At 39.4% G+C, this 22,180-nt stretch overlaps 2 protein-coding genes across 3 annotated transcripts; one reads left to right on the top strand and one right to left on the bottom strand.

The window, feature by feature from the left end:
* Positions 1 to 950: 950 nt before the first annotated feature.
* On the bottom strand, positions 951 to 10,768 carry POLDIP2 (DNA polymerase delta interacting protein 2). Of its 2 annotated transcripts, none has more exons than XM_075196676.1 (11): positions 10,555 to 10,768; positions 7,540 to 7,621; positions 5,980 to 6,077; positions 5,780 to 5,876; positions 4,876 to 4,951; positions 4,489 to 4,596; positions 4,273 to 4,409; positions 3,612 to 3,638; positions 3,155 to 3,280; positions 2,930 to 3,009; positions 951 to 1,468 (listed from the first exon to the last, which is right to left on the bottom strand). In XM_075196676.1, exons 1-11 carry the CDS (start codon positions 10,713 to 10,715, stop codon positions 1,354 to 1,356), a joined length of 1,107 nt encoding a protein of 368 aa, XP_075052777.1. In that variant the 5' UTR covers positions 10,716 to 10,768; the 3' UTR covers positions 951 to 1,353. The 2 variants fall into 2 exon arrangements, with proteins under 2 accessions (XP_075052777.1, XP_075052778.1); XM_075196677.1 differs by having other exon boundaries at positions 7,540 to 7,615.
* On the top strand, positions 10,766 to 20,420 carry VMA12 (vacuolar ATPase assembly factor VMA12). Its single transcript, XM_075196678.1, has 6 exons — positions 10,766 to 11,016; positions 13,551 to 13,624; positions 14,908 to 14,997; positions 15,268 to 15,307; positions 17,678 to 17,790; positions 19,208 to 20,420. Exons 1-6 carry the CDS (start codon positions 10,845 to 10,847, stop codon positions 19,301 to 19,303), a joined length of 585 nt encoding a protein of 194 aa, XP_075052779.1. The 5' UTR covers positions 10,766 to 10,844; the 3' UTR covers positions 19,304 to 20,420.
* The last annotated feature ends 1,760 nt before the right edge of the window (positions 20,421 to 22,180 follow it).

Here is a 22,180-nt window from a genome sequence, read left to right as displayed (position 1 = left end):
TAGAACTACAATGAATTCAACTATATCGCCATGGCTTTAAAAGTATTCACCAATATACTGGGGCACATGTGTTGTGGGCTATTCTAAGAAATAATTGTGTTTGAGCAGAAACATTGCATTCCACTCCAAATACATCTTATACGTTCTAAAGATCAGCTTAACCTATTATATTAGAGATACGCTGAAAGCCTCAGTACAAAATTAAGTCAAGATGAATTATACACTTAACATCGAGTAAAAATTGTTAACATATGTTGTAACAATAGGGCAGACTGTAAAAAGCTTTACTATTGTAACGGTCAGGAGACGCTTATTATGGTTCTCTGCCATTACATGGGGATAAGCAGCTGTCAGTGTCAGCCTGGTTCATGTACAGGCGGTGCCTCCCGAAGTCCAACAGGATGCAACTGTACTACATGATTAATGATGCCCTGCACAACAAACAGTTATCTCCTGTTACACAAAGGAGATATTACATGTAACAATAATTGTTACGGTGCCTTGCACTGGGGTCAGAGGACTTTACTGTATTAAAGTCTCATCCGCTCCATTTGCCAGTGAGATCATTGGAATATTTACAGCATCATTGCACTGACATCGTGGGGGGCAGTGGTTAGTCCTATTGTACGATTAGTTTAGTTAAAACGGGCAGAATGATGATGTGAGGAGGAGAATGAAGCCACAGTTAGATTGTACTATTGTGGACTTGCTCCATTGAATTGGGACATTAGACTCTTGTAAAAAAAAAAAAAAAAAAAAAAAAGTCATAAGTCCAATTTGTTCCAATTCTGAAGACAACTAGCTGCTGTTAGTGGCATTTTACTGAGCACACAGTCCACCAGGACAGTGTCATTTTGCAGCAAGTTATCCGTAGTCTAATCAAAAGTTCAGCATCATCTAAGTCATAGCATCCTTCAATTATTACAGTTTGTAAGAAAGGGACTTCATAATTTCAGGAAATTTCTTTATTCTGGGAAACAAACTAAACAACAAAAAAGAAAATTATATATTATATATAATTTTGACCAGGCCACAAAAAAAAAAAAAAAAAAATATATATATATATTAAAATAAAAATCAAATCATTTTGAATTCCCAAAGAAGCTCTTGGATGATTCAGAAGGACGTGCGGTTAGGTCAAGGTTCAGCAATGTGGGAATTTACTAGAAAAGCAGCAGCAAATGTGTTAGAGGGTGGATACCAGCACTAATCCTCCTCTGGAAAACTAGACAAAGGGGATCTGACATGTCATAAAACAAACAGCTCCCGTCTCACAATGACTGGGTCACAATAGTCCGATAATTACAGTTCTACAATGTGCGCTTCAGTCAAGGCTGTGTATATATAGCAGCACTACCAGTGAAGACCAGATGGGGGCGTCTTTTCATCCTTGTTACTTTCCAGAGAGAAGGGAGGAATCCTGACATCAAAGTGTGAACCATCAAGTCGCTCAAAGCAGAACGTTCCCCTGCAACATATACAGAGGTGCTCAGAACATTTTCACTGCACATAACAATGTTCTCACAAGAAAAGACTACCCTATAAAAATCTATTATACGTAATGTTATGCAAACGTTAAAAGAGGTTTTCCATTTTCAGTGGACTAATTTATTGACTTGCGTTGCCATATTGTAACTTTTACTTATTGCATGGTGAAAAACCACAAAAAAGTTAAAGCAAATCAACAGGCAGGAGATATCCATGAATAATGCCCTTAGAAATAGTCCAAGGAGAATATGAACCAGCCAGTAAGTTAAAGCCAACTGAAAATTTAAAAGCTCTAAACTTTGTATTTGGTTTATTTATAATAATTTACAACATGCTACAGTGTTCCTGTAAAATATGCAACCTAACTGCTAATCCTAAACATATATTGGTATGTTGTAATAGAATGTTACATAAACTCTTATCAGAGATGTTATTTTGTAAGTTTGTCCTCGTCTCATCCACCTACAAGACCACACAACACTCTCCTCTTAGAGAAGGTACAATGGCAGCCACCAGTTTGTAAAGGATATTTTGAAGCCAGTATACATTACTCACTTATAACAGTGTATACTTTATAGGTGTTTACGCTAATCCACTATTAGCAACAATAAATTAAAACCTGTCTATCACAGAGTATAATCACTTACCTGAAATCACTGGAGTGTTTATACTTGACTAAAGTTGGCCAGCATGCTAAGCGTCCTATACTTTTGCAGACAACAGTTAAGGGAAAGGGAGTTAATCTTTTACATCACGCTGGAATGGGGAGGGAGACAGTGGCAGTGTACAGAAGCATGAAGCTGCATAAGTGACCTCCATAAAAGAGAAGCTTTGTACAGAGTTGTGAAGCAGCAGGACAAGCATCATGGCAACAAGTAACATGGTCTATATCAGCAGCCAGGCATTGACATTAAGCTGCAAGTTGTTTCATGAAGTCTATGGTAAAGGAGGAGATCTCACTATACCGCGTAACAAAGCAGCATGCCAGTGTGAGACTGAGCACTGCAGCTCCATGCTGAATAGTGAAACATGCTTAGTTTAAGTTGGTAGTATGTTGCACTCCCTTGAAAATGTCAGACAGGACATAAATGGCTACAGTGAACCATACAAGCTTACCAGAATACTAGGCAGGGTATTTATAGAGCAGATTATTATTCCATACTAACCAACACTAAATGCTTTTGAGCCGATGCAATTCGTTTAGGTCCCATCCACACTGGCGTATTTTAGGGCTTGTATCGAGACTTAATAGATGACAATATAAGAGTGAATCCTGCAAAATACTTGTGTGAATGGGCCCTAAAGGGAAATCTGCAACCAGAGTTTGTCTGACAACCTGCATTCATCAGCACTGAGGACAGAAGTGAAACATGCCTATTAAATCCAATATAAATAAGTAAAGTCAGCATTTCAACTTGGTTAAAAGTGAAAAGATCCTCACCACATATGGCCGCTGGAAGCATTTAGAGACACATGACTGCTGTACTGAAAGGCTGGCTGTTCTTTTGACAGTACTGGCTCCTGAAAGGATGGCAAAACACAGCCACAGTGTAAGAAGAACAGTTACACATCACAACTGACATACAGTATATAAAGAGTCCCCTCCCAACAGGTGCCTAGGTCAGACAACTAGGGCACAACATACTGCCTAGCCCAGAGACCATACCTTGCCAACAACACCACGTCCCATCACAGTGTCCAGGGAACCCAGAAGGCTGAAAATCCGCCAGTGACGCTCTCTCAGCTGAACTACTTCAACACCAAGGTTCTCTAGGCGGATGCAGTAACGCCACTACACAAGTAATGCAATCATTGTAATTAGGGCCAGACAAAACCAATCAGAAAAATAGAAGATAATTGTGTTCTATAGAAGATTGCAGAGGTCAAAATATGTTTATAGACATATCTTGCATACTTACACATAGTTTAGCCATGTAGAAGTCTTTATTATAGTAATCTTGGATCTTTATATATCAAATATTTGTATTAGTCGTTATTTTATTTTCATTACCAGTTACTTGTCTACTAGTAAGTAAAAAAAAATCTGATCAAAGTGCACTAATTGCTTACATACAGATGTACAATAGTGAACCAACAATTTAAAGCTATGGAAAACAACTTACCCAATACTCGTGTACATTTTGAGCTTCCTGTGTGGAAAACAAAGATAAATGAATGACATCACTTGTCTAGTGGTAATAAGATGTATTAAGACATTTATACAAAATAACTTCGTTATTCCATGTATGTTATTTTCCAAGAGCATTAGACCCTACATCCCAGCTTATGAAATGGACTGGCTCAAGCAGCACTCTACAAATGGTCACCATTACTGTAATACTATACAAACAGATGCCAGTCATTGTTAAAAAGGAATTCTGTAGCTTCTGTTTTCACGCAGCTCTCCTGTCTCCATGGTACACTCTAATGTGGTTTGATAGCAGCGATAGGTTACCTTGCAATGCATTATTAAATACAACACATCACAGTGTATCAGAGGCAGCAGATCTATATGGAAACCTGTGTCTACAGACCCATAGATTCATGCCCACGACTGTTGGTGAGCGGAGAGGTCAGCAGTCTGCATAACACTCAATCAGTGCTTGAACGGGTGTCTTAGCTCAACACAAAACCTCCAAAAAACACAATCAAATTACAAAACCAATAATATAAATATTAATGCGATGCGTATGGGTTGGGAGTGTGAGACAATTATTAATGAAGCACACAAGCTCGAGTGCAAGCAAAGTATGTATAGAAGGGACAATATACTACAATACAGACCCGCACTCCCATGTAGAAGGGAATGGCAGTGACACGAATATTCTCAGTGGTCTCCCTGTGCACATCGGACAGCTCCAACCAAGGATGATTCTTCGCCTGCCACGCATGCAGAGTATCGCGCGCTACAAAAGGTGGCACTAGAGAAAGACAGATCGGAAAATGTAATCAGATTTTCCTAACTTAAGCCAAAGAACACTGTATGTGGCAATGACTTACCTATGGTTTGATCATAACTTAGGAATCTTTCAAACAGTTCATGCTGTATAGGCACTTGATCAGTAGATTTGTAGGGAAGTATGTCCTCGTGACTTACATAATCTAAACCTTTATATGACATAGGAGGGGGAAAAAAACAAAACAAATAACACTATTAAGACTTCTTATCCTTCAAACCAACCAAAACAGAACCATAAATGGAAAAAAAAAAAAAAAAAAAAAAAAAACACACACACACAACACAATACTACTACCCACACTAGAGGCTTCATAAGAAATGTTTTCCCCAAACTGAAATCTTACACAGCAGCTGCTTATGATGGTTTTGTCTTATAGAAAAAACCATCACTTGAAAACACGAGCAAAATAAATTCATAGTTTACTCACCAGGAATTGCATACAAAGCTCGGCTGTCATCATGATTCGCAAGGAACGTCACCGCTTCTGTCTGTGACCTGTGTGACTGACAGAGAAACGGCAACATGACATGTCAAGACGTAAGCCACGCGAAGGATTCCAAATTCTTCAACCATAATTACTTAAATGTATGTTACACTCAGGTAGCATCTATATTTACCTTTTGGAACAAAATACAACATCCGCTATCCTGCCACATGTATCTGAACAGATATGGAACATATGTAAAAATGACATGCTTTTATACATGCCTTCCACATCCATTCAGGTGCTGCAGATACACCCCAGAACATCTGTGGGTATAATCTCTAAAGAGCACGTTTTTCTTCATTTTGTTGCAGTACTGACATGCTTGAAACATATAGATTGCATTATCCATAACCCCTGCGTTTATGAACACTTAGACCCAAATACACCCTTGTGGTATTCAATCAATTGCCAGGTGTTTTGCATGGACTGGAACCTCATGAATAATTTATCACTATAGCAACTTTACCACCTACACATTAATAGTGGAAAAGCGCTGTAGTCCATTTTTCAGTTTGCAGCTTTTCCTGTGCTCACATAGCTTTGGAGGATTCATTACAAACTACCAACCTTCTTGCCATTTTCATATACTTCAGAGTACAAACCTTTGTATTTATATAGCATTAGCTTTACACAATGCATTGAGGCTAGAATGTGGAGATTCAATTTTTTTTTCAGTCACCTGGGTAAATTTGATACTAGTAGAAATGAATGAATCAGGGGTGAGGGAAATGAAAAATCTGACTGCATCAAGGTCTGTCTGAACATCCTGAAGACAGGGGAAACAGTCTGGTAATCTTGTTTTCCAGCTTTTGAAAACAGCTTTTTGCGTTTGCTTAATACTTACAATATGGGAGAAGTCCCGTACATCTATTAGAACTTGGTAATAGGTGTGGGTTTCGCCCTTCACCTCTTTGGATCCATGAGGTGTTGGAGTCTCCGACCTGCAAATACAAGATAACCAAGTAAACCACGGAATGTATAAGACCATCAACACTCACTTAAAACTTTTGTGCACAAACAAAAATACTAACAAACCAAACTCACTTTTCTGAGACTGTGGAGGCAACATCTCTGTCATATAGTCTTGCTTGCCATGGAAATAGAACAATTCCTCTGTATCCAAATACACTGTGAAGGAAGAGCTACAAAAAGCAAAATAAAATTAGCACCATGAGGGGAGGGAGAAAGAGCTCTCCAAACAGACAAAGACAAACTGTACTCAATAGGGAGAGTTGTTTTTATGCAATAAACTTCCCAAAAAACAACAAAAATCTCAAACTAATTTTCTGTCACTTTTTAATAACAAGGGGGGCATTCAATGTGCCACTGCTCTGTTCGGCGACTCACGTTTCCAGGTACTAAGGTACCCCAACATCACAGATTTTCCAGCGCACCACTATGGGGCGTGCTGAGAAACTCATGGTTTTACACTGCCACAGAGTGCCCCGGTCACCAATTGAATTCCCACCTAAATGTCTATCTCACAGCTGACAACAGAATTAGCATGGTATTCCCAGCTGTGAAATAGACACTTTGGGTGACTTCGATATGAAGCCACGGGTGTATAGCATCTGCTAACTGACCAGATTCCATCTACAAACATCCTCACATACATAAGAAACATTTGGATTCTTAAAAGGTTTATTTTGCATTTTTTTATTTATGTGCACAAGGAGCTCGACCAGTAAATAAATCAGGACTCCTATTTGGAAAACAGGTTAAAGGAATGCCTAAAAAGGTTAGTTTGCAGGATATTACACAGGGAAATCATTTTAAAATATGATGGGCTCACCATATCTCCCACAATATATTTTATTTGCTTTCATTACAAAAATAAAAGCTTAATAAACATGCAACATAAAGCATATGTAACTTAGTTGACAAATCATTTAGATCTGAAACAGTAGCTTATTAAAAAAACAAAACAATGAACAGGAAGGAAAAGAGCGAAGAAAAGAGTATCCTGATATAACATAGTATTTTTATTAAAAAAAAAAAATACTATGAACAATTTGTATTACCATGGCTATTATAAGGAAGTAATATATACACATACATATATATATATATATATATATATATATATATATATATATATATATATATATATATATATATATATATATATATATATATATATATATATATATATATATAATATACATATACATCTATATCTCTTCAGCTCTGAAGCCCTAGGGGTAAATGTATGAATGTGCGGGTTCTTCAACACCCGCGTGTTCGGCGATTACATTTCATGCGGCGCTGCATTGTAAAGGGAAACTTCCCTTTACAATGCAGCGCCGCTTGAAATTTAATCGCCGAACACACGGGTGTTGAAGAACCCGCACGTTCATACATTTACCCCCTAATGTCAACTGGCACCAATACCTCTAAGTTCTCTATAAACAAACTGTACTCTACTTTTACTACACTTTTAGAAGGAAAAATTTAGAATTATGGAAAAAAAATGTTATGTACTCCTGACATTAACATAAATAACATGGTCTACAATTTTCTTTACAGCATTACGTCACAGTTCTTAGGTGCATCACTAGCCATTGCTTTTACATAAGACTTATTACTCCTACCAGATATCCTTACCTGACCAGTTTCATATTTCCCCTGTTGTTTTGGCACCTCGAATAATCCTACCATTTCCAAAACTTTACCTTCTGGTCTGTTCCTAGAATGAAAAATGCTAATTAATATCAACAATAATCAAAATTATAGGAGAAAGTGTATTCAACAATTTGTCATATTTAGAATACAGTCATAAAATCAATATGTACACAAGACAGACTAGAAAGCTTTGGCTACATTAGCGACAGTGCCCTGCAGTCGTGACATCACCACAACGCACAAATCACATCGTCAGGTAAGTGTGAACCCCAGGCTGCACCTCTGTACAACCGTAATAGGGTAGCTGGCCAAATGGATTATCATTTGTTTAATGTACTTATATAATACAGCTACAGTGACAAAAACAACAATGGAAGTTAAATATACTACCTTATAATACTGCATTTTTAATTACAAAAAGTACCCTCTTGTCACCAATTTACGAAAGGATGTTCTCCTGTGTTGTAAAACCAATACCTGTAATCTCTCTCTCTCTACTGGTAACTTCCCATCATTATACAAGCGCACAGTAATTACTACTATTCTGAAAAAAAATTAATTCTGACCCAAACTCTCTCTCAAATTACCATCCCATCTCTCAGCGCCTATGCCTCTCCAAGCTTCTAGAGAGACTTGCCTACACTAGCCTCACATGCTTCCATTCCGCAATCTATTGGATCCTCAGGCTTTCGTCCGCAACACTACACAGAAACTGCGCTGACTAAGGTTGTCAATGATCTGATCACTGATCAAACTAAAAGCCATTACTCTCGTCTAATTCTCCTTGACCATTCTGTTGCATTTGACACGGTTTACCACTCTCTTCTCATAAACGCTACAATCCCTAGGTCTTCAATACACTGTCCTATGCTGGTTCTCATCCTACCCATCTAATCGCTCTTTCAGTGTTATTTTCTCTGGATTCCCCTCCACTCCCTTTATCAGTTGGAGTACTACAAAGCTCAGTACTAGGTCCTCTGCTGTTCTCCATCTATACCACATCTCTTGGAAAACGAATAAGCTCATTTGGATTTCAGTTATCTATATGTGGATGATACACAAATTTATCTATCCTCTTCTGATCTCTCGCCATCTGTGTTGTCCCACGTTACTGACTGTCTTTCTGCCATTTCATCTTGGATGTCCTCTCGCCAACTCAAACTCAATCTCTCAAAAACAGAATTAAAATCCCCCGACCAATAGAAGTTACCTATCTGACATTTCTATTTCTGTTGACATGACCATAAATCCCACCCCGTAAGCTCACTGCCTAGGCGTGATCCTCGACTAACAACTATCCTTTGTTCCCCACATCGATTCTATTTTTAAATCATGTTGCATGCATTTAAAAAACATTTCCAGAATACACACATATCTTACACAAGACACTGCAAAAACTCATCAACTTCCGCATTGACTATTACAATTCCCTCCTTACTGGTCTTTCCAGAAACAGACTCAAACCCCTACAATCTATTTTGCACGCTGCGGCAAGATTGATTTTCCTTGCAAATCGTTATTACTCTGTTGAATCACTCTGTATGTCTCTACACTGGTTGCCTGTTTTCTACCGAATTCAATATAAAATACTTTTACTAACCTACAAGGCCATCAACAAAGCTGCACCAACATACATCTCCTCTCTTGTCTCAAAATATCTCCCAACTCGGCAACGCCGTTCTGTACAATATCTGCGTCTCATCCACACTCATTACATCCTCCCATTCCCGGTTACAGGACTTTTTTCGGGCTGCACCCACTCTATGGAATTCTTTCCCTTGCACAATAAGACTCTCCTCTGGTCTACAAGCTTTCAAGCGTTCTGTGAAAACCCACATCAGACAAGCTTATAATATTCCTCAACCACCCTCTTAACCTCACTACATTACCCTATTACCAACAGTTATACAATTACCCCTTGACTAACATTGTTGTGTGACAGGATCATTTAGCTTATGAGTCACTTTTACCTTTGCAGTCGGCCCAGCCAGACTGCAAATGTAGACAACCTCATGTGTCAAACTCACATTGTCCAATAGATTGTAAGCTTGCGAGCAGGGCCTTCTCACCTCTGTCTGTTTTACCCAGTTTGTTTAATAGTTTACTATGTTTGTCCCCAATTGTAAAGCGCTATGGAATATGTTGGCACTATATAAATAAATGATGAGGATGATGGATGGATGGAAATGCAATATGTATACTTAGCCTCATGTATCCAACTCCCATTGTCCCATAGATTGTAAGCTTGTGAGCAAGCCCTCTTACCTCTGTATTATCCAATATTGTTTATAACTATGTTTGTCCCCAATTGTAAAGAGCTACAGAATTTGCTAGTGCTATATAAGTAAAAGATTATGTAAACTTTCTCTAACCACTTCTCACATCTGCAACACTTTCATCTACCTCATATGTAAGTGTTCTGCTTTTATGTGTCTTTTGTATGATTTGCAACACTGACTACCTGGTGTTGCAGAGCTTTGTGACACCTTACAAATAATCATTAGAAAATGAAAACAAAAAAGAAAAGGGGGGGGGGATGCAAACCTATTTACAGGCACTAAAGACTAGAGGCTAGAACAACTTAACTGCTTAGATCTATCCGAAACTGGGGTATTGTCTATCCTAAGTTTCAGCTATCAAAGAGGGTAGATTCTGCAGCAGATACTGGCACAAGTACATTATGTACACACATCTGGGCCCACTCCAAGCAGCTCTGAGTATTTCAGTCCTACTAGGTCACCAGAAAGCAATGCCGACAGCCCTGAAGGTGTTAGGTCTGGCAGATAAGGAGTTTTTACAATTACAAGCTATGTATTTGTAGAGATAACGCAGCACCCAGGATAACATTACATAAGTAGTGTTAGTAATGTATAGTGCAGACTGGCAGTAATACAGACATTACTCCTGGGCACATACTACTGCAGCCCTAGCAAACACTCTCCATAAAACATGTATGTAGTTTACACACGACAGTCTCATAGGTGTGTGTCCACCCACCTAGAGGAGAGAGTCCGGTCCTGCCGGAACCGACAGCCGCACACAGGCCGCAGCAGACTGGACCGTGCCTGCCGGACCTCATTGCGGAGACTGCTCGATATTCCCCCCCGCCGGAGCGGACCGAGCACCGACAGACTCAGCCGCGCCGCTAACGCCGCCATGGTGCTCCGGACAGCTTTACGTCACACGTCATACGTCACACGCACTGACAGGACAGACGTCCGCTGCACGTCTTATAGCGGTCACTGACCTTCATCCCAGAAGCCTCTTCGGCAGATTCTTGGCTGGACATGGCGAGCCAGTGCCGGGTGACAGAGCTGCTGCTGCGGACACTGCGGGAGCTGAAGCCCAATCTTACCCCGGACTGCAGGGCCGCGGCCGAGGAGGCTCTGAAGCAGGGACCGGGGGCTCTGGTGACATTCAGGGTCCTGCGGAAGCTGCACTCCGTATTACAGGAGACAGGTCAGCAGCGAGGCTTCCACTTCCCCTTGTCAGATGTCAGCACCGAGCCCTTGTGACAGCGCAGCTCCCTGCAGGGGATAGACTGCTCTGTTCTGGCTTTGTAGAGATCATGTCCAGCTAATACCCAGTCTTGTTTCATTACTGTTTGTTCCCAGCTATGGAGTATGCGGGCGCTGTGTTACTAAATATCAATGATAGTTTAATTAAATGGCACATATGCCCTAGGTAATTATTATTATCTTTTATTTATAAGGTGTCACAAGGGTTCAGCAGTGCTGTACGTAGTGTTAGAACATATGACAAAACAACATTTGTGCAAAAGTGACAAAATTATATCAATACAAACAATAAACTTATATAATTATAGTATGCTAAACTATGTAAGGGAAACACCAGGAGAGAGGGCCCTGCTTGTGAGAGCTTACATATTGTTGAGAAATTGCATACTGCTATATTTAAGTATAAACAAACCAGTTTCCAGTAACCTATACCTCACCAGATAATCGTATATATATTTTTCCTCCTTAACTTAACTACATATCTCATACTTTCTTTGATACCCATAGTCACCATGGCAGTTTCCTGTTTCCAAAATAAGATTATATAACTAAGATGGTATAAAAATTGTATTTATCTCTTTTTAGATGCATGAATTGTTGCTTATACCAAGGGCAAATGCAGGATTTGTAGAGGGGGGTTTCCACACCACGCCGCCAGCAGGGGCGGATCTAGAAAACTGCTGTACCCAGGGCGATTTAGGGGGGTCTATTTAGGCCACGCCCCCTTTCTGACACCTAAGGCTGCCGGAGGCTGCACACAATGTGCAGGTCCGCTCGGCAGTGACAGCCAGGGACAGTGTGCCGTCCGGCATCTCTGATTGTGTTTGAAACACAATCAGAGCAGCCGGGCGGCACACTGTCCCTGCCTGTCACTGCCGAACGGACCTGCACATACTGTGCAGCCGCTGGCAGCAAGTCTCTGCTAGGGGGGGCGATTGCCCCGATCGCCCCCCCTGGATCCGCCAGTGGGCATGACAAGCATGCATGGGGGCATGGCTATAATTTTAGACATTACTTGGCTGCTCTCCAACTCTTCCTGTCCCCATAATATACATGGGCAATGCTGCGTGCACCGTGCACTACTGTTAGGTGCACGCAGCTCTTCCTTTTTTCAGCAGAGCTGTATGAAGTAGGAGCAGGGTCCAGCCACCACAGTTATACAGTGCCCCAGGCTTAGAGGGTGGTTTGCAGGCACTAGGAACCACCCCTCCTCGGTTTGCCTATGTATACAGTACATGTTCTAAGGGGCGGATTCTCTTGGCTGTGATGTTCCTGCGCTTTATTACTATTTATATGGTAAAAGTAATGCTTACCTTGGTTCACACCTCTCGGGGCATGGGCAAAAGTAAGTGTTATTTTCGCTAAAAAATAAATAAATCACAAAGTAGTGTCTTGCGGCTGTTCCGGGACACTACACAGCGATTTCTTTATTTATTTTTACTAATTGAACCCTCCTCTAAGAGCTTTAAGTTTATTTGAAGGTTTGTATACTTTAAAATAAGGAGAAGCGAGGGATCTGTTCATTCTAGTGAATTTTCGAACCAAGGTGATCTTAGAGCAGCAATCCCATGAAAGATAGTTATTTATCCCATACTTGCCTACTCCTGAATTTTGGGCAGCCCTCCCAGCAGGGTAGACTACTGTCCTGGATCCCATTTCATGTGAGTTGCATCCGCTGCATGATGACGCATACTGTGTAGTTGCTCACTGGGGAGTAGGGCATTATGGGAAGGCCAAAAAGTAGGTAACTGCGATGTACCATTTCTTCTTGGTTTGTTTCTTCAGTTTGCTATTACTGTTTTATAAGTTTGCATCATGTCCTTGACTACGATGGCAACATGATGTAATGAGCAGAGAGGCTTTGGAATGCCCTCTGCCTTCACGTGGCATTGTGTGTGTGTCACTGACAGCCATAATCTGCACCTACCGAGAGATTTTGAAAAGGAGATAATGATTTGTAGAAAATGTATGCTTAAAAGGTACTTAACTTGCTATTTAAGGAGAAAAAAAACCTATATGGAATTGCTGCTTTAATATCACATGGACCAGATAGAATAAAACATATATAAAAAGTTGTGTGCTGTTTTTATTCGGTAGAAAAATAGAATGCTTGTAATGTTTATCATGTTAGTCGTTAAAGTGATGCCTGTCAAAAAGGAGTTTCATCCTATTCTCCTCAGTTAGATGCCAGCAGCCCGACCAGGGCCCTACCTGTGTGAAGTTTGTATGTTTCCCTCATGTTTTGCGTGGGTTTCAACCTGGTTCTCTGGATTTCTCTCACAATCCAAAGACCTCTGGCAAAATGGATCTGTGTGTGTGGTAGGGTATTTAGATTGTAAGCTCCATGTGAATTACTTCATAGTCTCTATACAGTTACTACACTATATAAATAAAATGGCAATAATAACATGCTTAAACAAAATATATCCTTTATCTGTAACCTATTTCTCAGTTCCTTTTTCTACTCTTTCGTAGGATCCCCTCTCTACCTGCATGAGTTGCTGGAAGGCAGTGAGATTCATTTACCAGTGGTGGAGCTGCCTAAGCGGGTAATTTTTGGTTGGATGACAAATGCAGACTTGCGTAGCTGCAGAATTATTTGTGATATATTTTGTATGCTTGTTTTCACTAGGAACGGAAAACCTCATCTGTACTCTACTTCGTAGACACAGTTGCAAATGTTTTATAAATGAAAATGGGGCCCTGAGCCCACTCATATCTGAAATAATAATTATACATTTAGTGGTCCTTTATTCCCTACCTCTTCCCACACTCCTGTCCCCCCTTCTCCTTTAATACATTGCTTTAGGGAAAAGCCCTGCCAGGGTAAAACTGTTGGCCTATGTAACAAGGAGGCAATCTTCAGATTGTCATCTGTTGGTCAAGTGCATGCTTGGCTGATTGTCTTTTAAACTAGTGGTAGCACAGTCACAATGCTAAAGGGTTTCTTTAATGAAACCGGTTGCTAAATATTCAGCAATAAATTTGAGCAGTTAAAAGTTAAATACTGTCTTTTTATATCACTTTAATGAGTAAATGATTTATTTATTCCCACTCATAAAATATATAACACTACAACCCAGAGTCTTGTTGTTTTTTTTTATCTTATTACTATTTTACTGCTTTTTGTTATTTTTATTCTTTCATTGTTGTAAAATAATTCAATAAAAATTTGGCTTTACAGTACAATTTTTTTAGTTTAAATATTTTAAAACAGAGGGACTCCATATTTTATGCCGCTTCTTTACGGGATTGTCTATTCCTAACCAGATAGTGGTTCATTAATTGGACTTCCATAACATACTGGAGGACATATGAATTATTGTTTCCATATATTTAAAATTGTACTAAGACTCTGCTGTTGCATGCCTGAAACCTATAAATGTTATTTCAATTGTTGCTTTTTGTCTAAATATCTGTTTGAAGGTCATAAGTATTGAATTTTGTACATTTTATTTTGTAAATTAAGTTATATGTTTTTATTCATTTGAGCCCCTTCTTTGGTCTAAACTCTGCCATATTAACATTTAATATTTATTCTGTGGCAGTATCATAATATTTATATAAGTTTGAGAACTATCGCTTTTTCTTTTACATGTACCGTTTATTCATATGGATTCACAATGTCATTATGACAGCTGCACTATACTTAGGACATACATAGAACTTCTGAGATGCTAATAGGTTTATTTTTTGTAGCGCCTGAAATCCCTTGTGTTAGATAGAACTAAATGCTTGCTATTTAGAAATAAATTCTGTGTTCTTGAGAACAATCAGAAAAGATCAATTGTTTGTGTGGAGAATGAGTTTATCTAAAGTGTTGTATGTTTAGAACCCAGAGCTAGTGGCTCGTCTGGAGAAGATCAAAGCTAAGTTGGCCAATGAGGAGTATAAGAGGATCACAAGGAATGTCAGCTGCCAGGTATAGTATTTACACTTCAGTTGCTGAATTAAAAATTGTGTACGGGCAAACAAGGGAGAAATGTTGGAAAGGAGAATTCCAAATTTTATACGGTACCATGGCTAAATTGGCATATTTTGTCCCCAGCTCAGGGAGAGAATTTTTTTTAAAGTATTATAGAATGTAAGGGGCATATTTTATCTGCACAACATTTGAATGTTTTTTTTTTGGTTTTTTTTAACACATTTTGAGCTTTACGAAATGGTAACCTCTTGATTTTATTACTTATAGACCAATAAACATGGAACTCTGGCTGACTTTGGCAGACAAGGTAAGGGGCCACTCTTCTGTTAATAAAGAAGTTGGAAGTATGCCCTTTGTATCATGGGGAGGCATGTTCTCATACATTTACTATGCTGTTGTTTATATTACACTGTTAGTTTTTAGGTTCTCTTTGTGGGGCGGTGATTGGCTACAGATTGATTTAGCCTCTGTAAACCTTCTTGTACTCTACAGGGGACATCAGAGCACATGGATATTTGTAAGGCTAGAACCAGCCTACAGCTGTTGCTGTGTTCTGTACAAATTGGTTCTAGCCCTGTCAGCATTCTAATGCTCTGACTACAGTCTGGTTTATATTTCTGCGAACATTCCTGTGCTTTGGTTAGTTTTAGTTATGTAAACGTTCTTGTGCTCTGATTGCTAGAAGATGGTTCTAGCCCTGTGAACTTTCTTATTATCTAGTCCTCGCCAAGTCCTAAAACTTGATAAATCTAATGTACAAACGCTAACAGATTTTATTCAACAAAAAATAAGCCAACATAAGGAAGCTGTGTGTGAAAAAGTACGCACACACCACGATTATGATATTTCTTTTATTTTTCGCCCACTCTGATCTTAAGCACACTAGCAAATCTACATCATTGTCCTGTCCGTGACCCAAGCCTCAGTTTTCAAACGGATGGCCTCACATTTTCTTCTGAAATAGTCTGGTATAAAAAAAAGGGTGACTCATGATTGCAAGACATTCACTTCTCCAGTACATGATTAATGTGTGTCTTGTGGTGATTAAGTTTTAGTTTTCCAGAGAACATTGGTCCAAAAGTATTGTGTTTTTTTATTTTCAGTTGCAATGTTACAGACCTATACTGAGGTTTTGGGTTTTTCATGGGGAGAAGGTGCTTTATCCTGGCTATCATTCCAAGAAACCAGTAGTTGTTCTTTGAATGGTACACATGGTGCCTCGTTTAGAGTTTGGAGTAAATCAAGCTGAAGGATACAAATTTGCTGGTTTTATTCTTAACTGTAAATGAAGTCCATAAACTTTTAAGGCTGTACCACCATCCACCTAATAACTTTACTAACCTCCTTATCTAACCGGAGCACCGAGGGGGGCTCCAAGCAGCCGTTATTTCCTGGGGATCTGGCTAGGGGAAAAATGTTTTAGTAAAATGTGTTGAGTAGGTGGTAGTACAGCTTTAACCTGTAGTAGACCTTTTACTAAGATATGGCATCCCAATGATTTAGCAATAAAATTTCACTGAGGATTGCTTGGCTGCCTTGATGGTACTGGCCAGGAGCAATAAGACTTAACTTACCGCATTGCTAGGCTATTCTCAGGGGGTAATAAAAATATTTTAAATTGAAATGGCGATAGCAGAAGAAGGATTGCAGCGGTACTTATACGGCCGCGATCCTAGTTAAATTGGTTGTCACCAGCGAATCTTATTGCCAGCGATACCCTCTGGATAGATGGGCTTTTGGTTTCTTAAGCACCATATGCTCTGATCTTTTGAGTGAATTTTGAATATCTTCACTGTTCTCCATTTGCAAATAACCTCCTTCAGATGGACTTCAAGTTGTTGGTGTATGTATAGAACACTTTTCCAGTAATAGTTTCTCTGAGATCATTGTTGTGGTGCTAACACAGACTGAAAGTCCAAAGATTCTGCTTTTATATACAGGTAGTAGCACTTTCTGATGATCAGATAATGAAGTGCCTTTGATTAACAACACTTTGTACATCAATGTCAAAGAAGATCATTTGATCAGAGAATATTTGTCATATACACACACACACGTTATTTTTGTCAGCAGCTAATTAACCTGCTAGTATGTTTTTGTTGAAGTGTGGGAGGAAACCGGAGGAAACCCACGCAAACACAGGGAGAACATACAAACTCCACACAGATAAGGCCATGGTCGGGAATCAAACTCATGACCTCAACGCTGTAAGGCAGAAGTGCTAACCACTGAGTACTTACTTTTTTACACATGGGTTCTTCATGTTACCTTATTTCATGTTCAATAAATAATGAGAAAGTAAAGTTCTGTTAGGTATTATTGTAACCTATCCGTTTTACAACTTGGTGAGGACAAGATGATTGTTAATGTAAGAGGGTGTACTTGTTTTCAGGTGACAATGAAAGTAAGTAAGCATTTGCACCACAGTAAAACAGACCTAAAAGTTTATCATTGCAATCGATTGTATTAAAATTGAAAAGGACAGAAGATCTTTTAACTAATCTTTACTTATAATTTAACAAACATGGGGTACTTGGTTTTCTTTAGCATATATTTGGTGTGTTTATCTGGCATGTCCCATGGGAATCAGATGTAGTCAGTAATTACCTGCACTTATAGCAGAAGATACATTTTTGATGCATTTTTAATTTTTGTTAATTTTCTCTTATGTCTGCAGTGCGACCATTAAAAACTGTGATCATCACAGTCTTCAACTTCTTTGTCACGATTGCAGCTGCATTTGCGTGCACTTATATTGGAAGCCAGTATGTCTTCACAGAGGCAGCTGCGGTGAGTGGGGATTGTTTCAAATATGGAGCATTACTTTGAACTTCATCTTAGGAAGATGCTTCAGAACCATTAGACTTTTCCAAGTTTGAAACCTGTAAACTAGTGATGGATAATGAACTGCAAGTGAGTCTCCTGACTGCCACCGTAGCTTATTATTATCAAGTGTTTTCCACCATTTAGGGGTTTGGCTTGGGAGGAGATCATGGCACAGTGTATCTATTTATTGGATACACTGTGCCATGCAATGCTGTTCGAGAGGCGCGATAAAAAGGGATATGTCGCACAGATTGATGTGATGGCCGTTCCTGAGTGGACATGTGCTGCTGCCGTTCCATTTGTAGAAGTTGGCTGCATTTGATTCGCCGCAAAAGCTGGCTGCATTTGATTCGCCGCAGAAGCTGGCTGCATTTGATTTGCCGCAGAGATGGCTTCTCACCAGATGATGGTTAACCTATTGTTGTAATGAAGTCTTGCAACTTGCTAACACGTTTCAAAGACTACTGCTAAGGCAACAGAAGATGGATATCTTTGTGCTCACCACTACTCTTCACTGTCATTTAAGCAATGGTTCTTAGTGCCACTTATCACAGTGCGTACATTTGTGTATGCAAATTGTACGTTAGTTAAAATAAATACATTAAACATTTTTGATATAATAGACAGAGGTCTTGGTGACCCATGTCTTATACTGGGACCACTTCTGCTCCAGGGGTACCAATCTTGGTAACTGTCCCGGGACCCACAGCCCAGGCTGTGGAGGATGCTGTTTATATGGGTCCCCCTCCCCATAAAGGCTCTAGTCCTGCATTGACCAGCCTGGGGCTCCTGGGTTTTCTTCACAGGGAAGGAAATAACATACAGTAAGATCATGTATTCCATTAATCACACTCCTGCAACCTAGAAACATGTCCTGCTGCAGCTAATAGTCATGTACCTTGTGCACTATGTATACAGAATGGTATAGCCGAGGGGAAGTCTCTGATCTACAGTCCTGACACATTCTAATACATATGTAAAATGTAACAGTGACAAACAATGTGAGTTATATTTAATCTATACAACTGACAGAATTATCCAACATCACTCATGTGTCCGGCCGGCCAATCTACTATCCTCCTATTCATCATTTCTACACTGTATATAATACTGTCTGTGCAAGCCATATAGGTCACAACCTGTCAACATGAATATATGACTAATATTACAGGGATGCCTGGACCCACTAATTCACATTATAATCTGTGTTGAGATTGGAGTATTTCATCTGAAAAATCTTTTCATTGCAATATGTCACATTTCATAGACAAATCTTTGACTCCATGAATTGATAAGTTATTGGCTTCTTCATCTTAAAATCTGCAGCAGTTGAATAAATGATCCTGATCAACTTGTTTTTTTTTTTCTCCTTTTCTTCCAGCGGGTGCTGTCCTCTGTTATTGTGGCATCATTTGTGGGATTGGCAGAGCTGTACGTGCTGGTTCGGACCATGGAGGGGCAACTCGGAGAATTGTAGCTAATGTTTTGGGGATCCATGAATAACTCCTATTAGAAATATTCTTCTTTCTGTTTAATGCATACTAATAAGTGCAGGAAAACCTATCCCAGTACAACAGCGATAGGCAATTCTAGACTGCTTACTCATTGTTCTAAAAAATCATGCTTTTATGAGCATCCTGTGACCCCCATACCCACTTGCACTGTTCTTGTGGTCAGTAGTATTTGCAATGCAGAATTTTGTTTTTCTTTTGGATGCCGTTTGTTTGTTGCTGTTGCTGTATTCATTACAGGTGAATGCATTTGGGCACATGAAGTGTCCTCCTCCTTTGACCTCTACTCCAACCTCAGCCTTCACCGGCCACAAGTGCTGCTTACTACTGCATGCCAACGTTTGTAACCAGCCTTAAACTTGCTGGATTATTTGACTACTGCAATGTCTCTCATCTCATTGTCTAGGGATAGTTGTTCTTAAATGTACACTAATATGGAAATTGAATCTAATTTTGTTTAACAATCTGTTTTATCTATTTTGTGTAAATAAAAAAAAAAAAAAAAATTTTTAAAGCATTTTTACTAAATGTTTGTAAAATGCATCTAGCAACTGGCAGTGGATATGAGGCCAGTTGCTAGAGGCAACATGTTTAAACATGCTCCCTAAGTGTCGACTAGTCACTATAGTGAGTGAACATGTGGTGTATAGGAGTGCTCATACTGCAGACATGATCTGGGAAATACACACAGCTTTGACAACCTATGTGTAGTCTCCTTCAGACTACACGTCCCAGCAAGCTCTGTGGTTGCCTACTTCCGCTGTATTATGTTGATGAAGAGGTGATAATTAGTGAGTGCATCTAGTTTGGGTGTTTGTATCTTTCCTGTTACAAAGCTGGTCTGTTTTTCCTTTTTTGTTTATATCTCTATTTATTTATTTTTCTAGAAATGTATTTCTGAAGACTGTGAACGTCACAAGTCCTTGCACTATTTTAATTACACAATGACCAAAATTAAATCTTTATCACTTAAAATTGTATTTGCTTAATTTGGATGAATTTTTGATTGGGATTGTTTTATATTTTATATAATCTTTATTTTGGAATAAAGACATACATGGTATTACTACTTGAGAATCAGAATGACTGGCAGAATGTTTTTTCATGAGTGTGACTGTACTACACTTCACCCTACAGTATCGGAAGGGAATCGAGGCACTAGTTTGTCTGGTGTTTCTACAACAATGTACATTTTAAATGTACAAATTATTTAAAAGTAGTAAATGCATGTATAGATATCACAGCACACTAAAGCACACTAAAAAAAATAGTTCCTTGTTTTGTAGCTATCCTTTTGCGATGGAAACACAAGGTTACTCCTATTGGCACCCTTGAAGTTTTTTCTAATCACCATTTCTTCCAGACATATTTTGGTATCCACTTATGTATTCCTTCTGGCCTGCCGTTGATTAAAACACAAAAAGCAGAAAAGTAGCTTATTCCACACAGAAATCTTACATTATTGGCAAGTTTCAGAAGTAGTTAGAAATAATTACATGGACAAAATAAAAATAGGATGACCTTACGCTTGATGAACCACAACCATCGCCGAATCTAATAATAGCGACAAATGATTTCAAAGCATGTATAGATAAAATGTGTAATACATATACAAAACCAGATAGTAATTAAAAACATTTGCATTAGTTAAACATGCACATTTACAGACTTCATTATGAGCATTGTCACCAGATTATTAGTGGTTAATAAACCTGTTAGATATTTCACAGAAGTAACACAGGATCTTTATAGGAGAAAGTTACAAGGCTGTCAGTGGTTTTATAGATCACAATGGAAAAGATTGAATATCTGGACGAAAGTCTCATTTTTTTTTTTATCCCACTAGTATCCAAAGTAATAACTCTCCAGGGGGTATATTTACTAAACTGCGTGTTTGAAAAAGTGGAGATGTTGCTTATAACATCCAATCAGATTCTAGTTCTATATTTATTTAGTACATTCTACAAAATGCCAGCTAGAATCTATTGGCAACTTCTCTGCTTTTTAAACCTGCAGTTTAGTAAATATCCCCCATGAGTTTTTGTTTTTTTGTCCACCGTATGTAGTTTTATTAGTGACTTTAAGGCCCATGGCATTGTAGCCACCCTCCTTGGAAAGAGAACTTGGTGGAACATTGCAGTGCAGGATTGTGCGACTGGTGGAGAAACCACCTCGATCAAGTGCCAGATCTAAGCTGACCGTCAGACACAAGGTAGGACAGTTTCAACTCTCACCATCTGTTACACACTCACTGGGAGTTATACGGTAGGAGGCCAGGGAGTGCTCTGCAGTTGAGAGAGACCTAAGGAAGCCTGAATGGAGATTGCCAAAACACACCTGAACAAACCAAATTTCTTCTAGGAGAATGTCCCATGGACGCAGGGCCGGATTAAGGGAATGGAGGCCCCTGGGCTAAGGGGGCCTCCATTCCCCCGTGAGGGCCCCCACCATGATTGGAGCTGATTGCGCCCCCCCCGTGATCAGAGCTGCCCGCACGCCCCCCCCGGCACTTACCTCCTTCTCCGGCGCGCTATACTCTCTTTAATGAGGAGATCTCGTGAGAGTGAGGGAAGATCAAATTGGTGCTTTTTGGGAATTGATCAAGACCATGCAAAGGTGCCAGTATTTGTGGCCATCATCATCATCTCCAATTATTTATATAGTGCCGCTAATTCCGCAGCGCTGTAGAGAGAACTCATTCACATCAGTCCCTGCCCCATTGGAGCTTACAGTCTAAATTCCCTAACACACACACAGACAAACAGATTAGGGACAATTTATTAGCAGCCAATTACCCTACGAGTTTTTGGAATGTGGGAGAAAAACCCACGCAAACACGGGGA

This window comes from Mixophyes fleayi, chromosome 2, assembly GCF_038048845.1.
Source record: "Mixophyes fleayi isolate aMixFle1 chromosome 2, aMixFle1.hap1, whole genome shotgun sequence".
NCBI lineage: Eukaryota > Metazoa > Chordata > Amphibia > Anura > Limnodynastidae > Mixophyes > Mixophyes fleayi.
The sequence above is the reverse complement of the archived record's forward strand: the minus strand, read 5'-3'. Positions and strand labels throughout refer to the sequence as shown.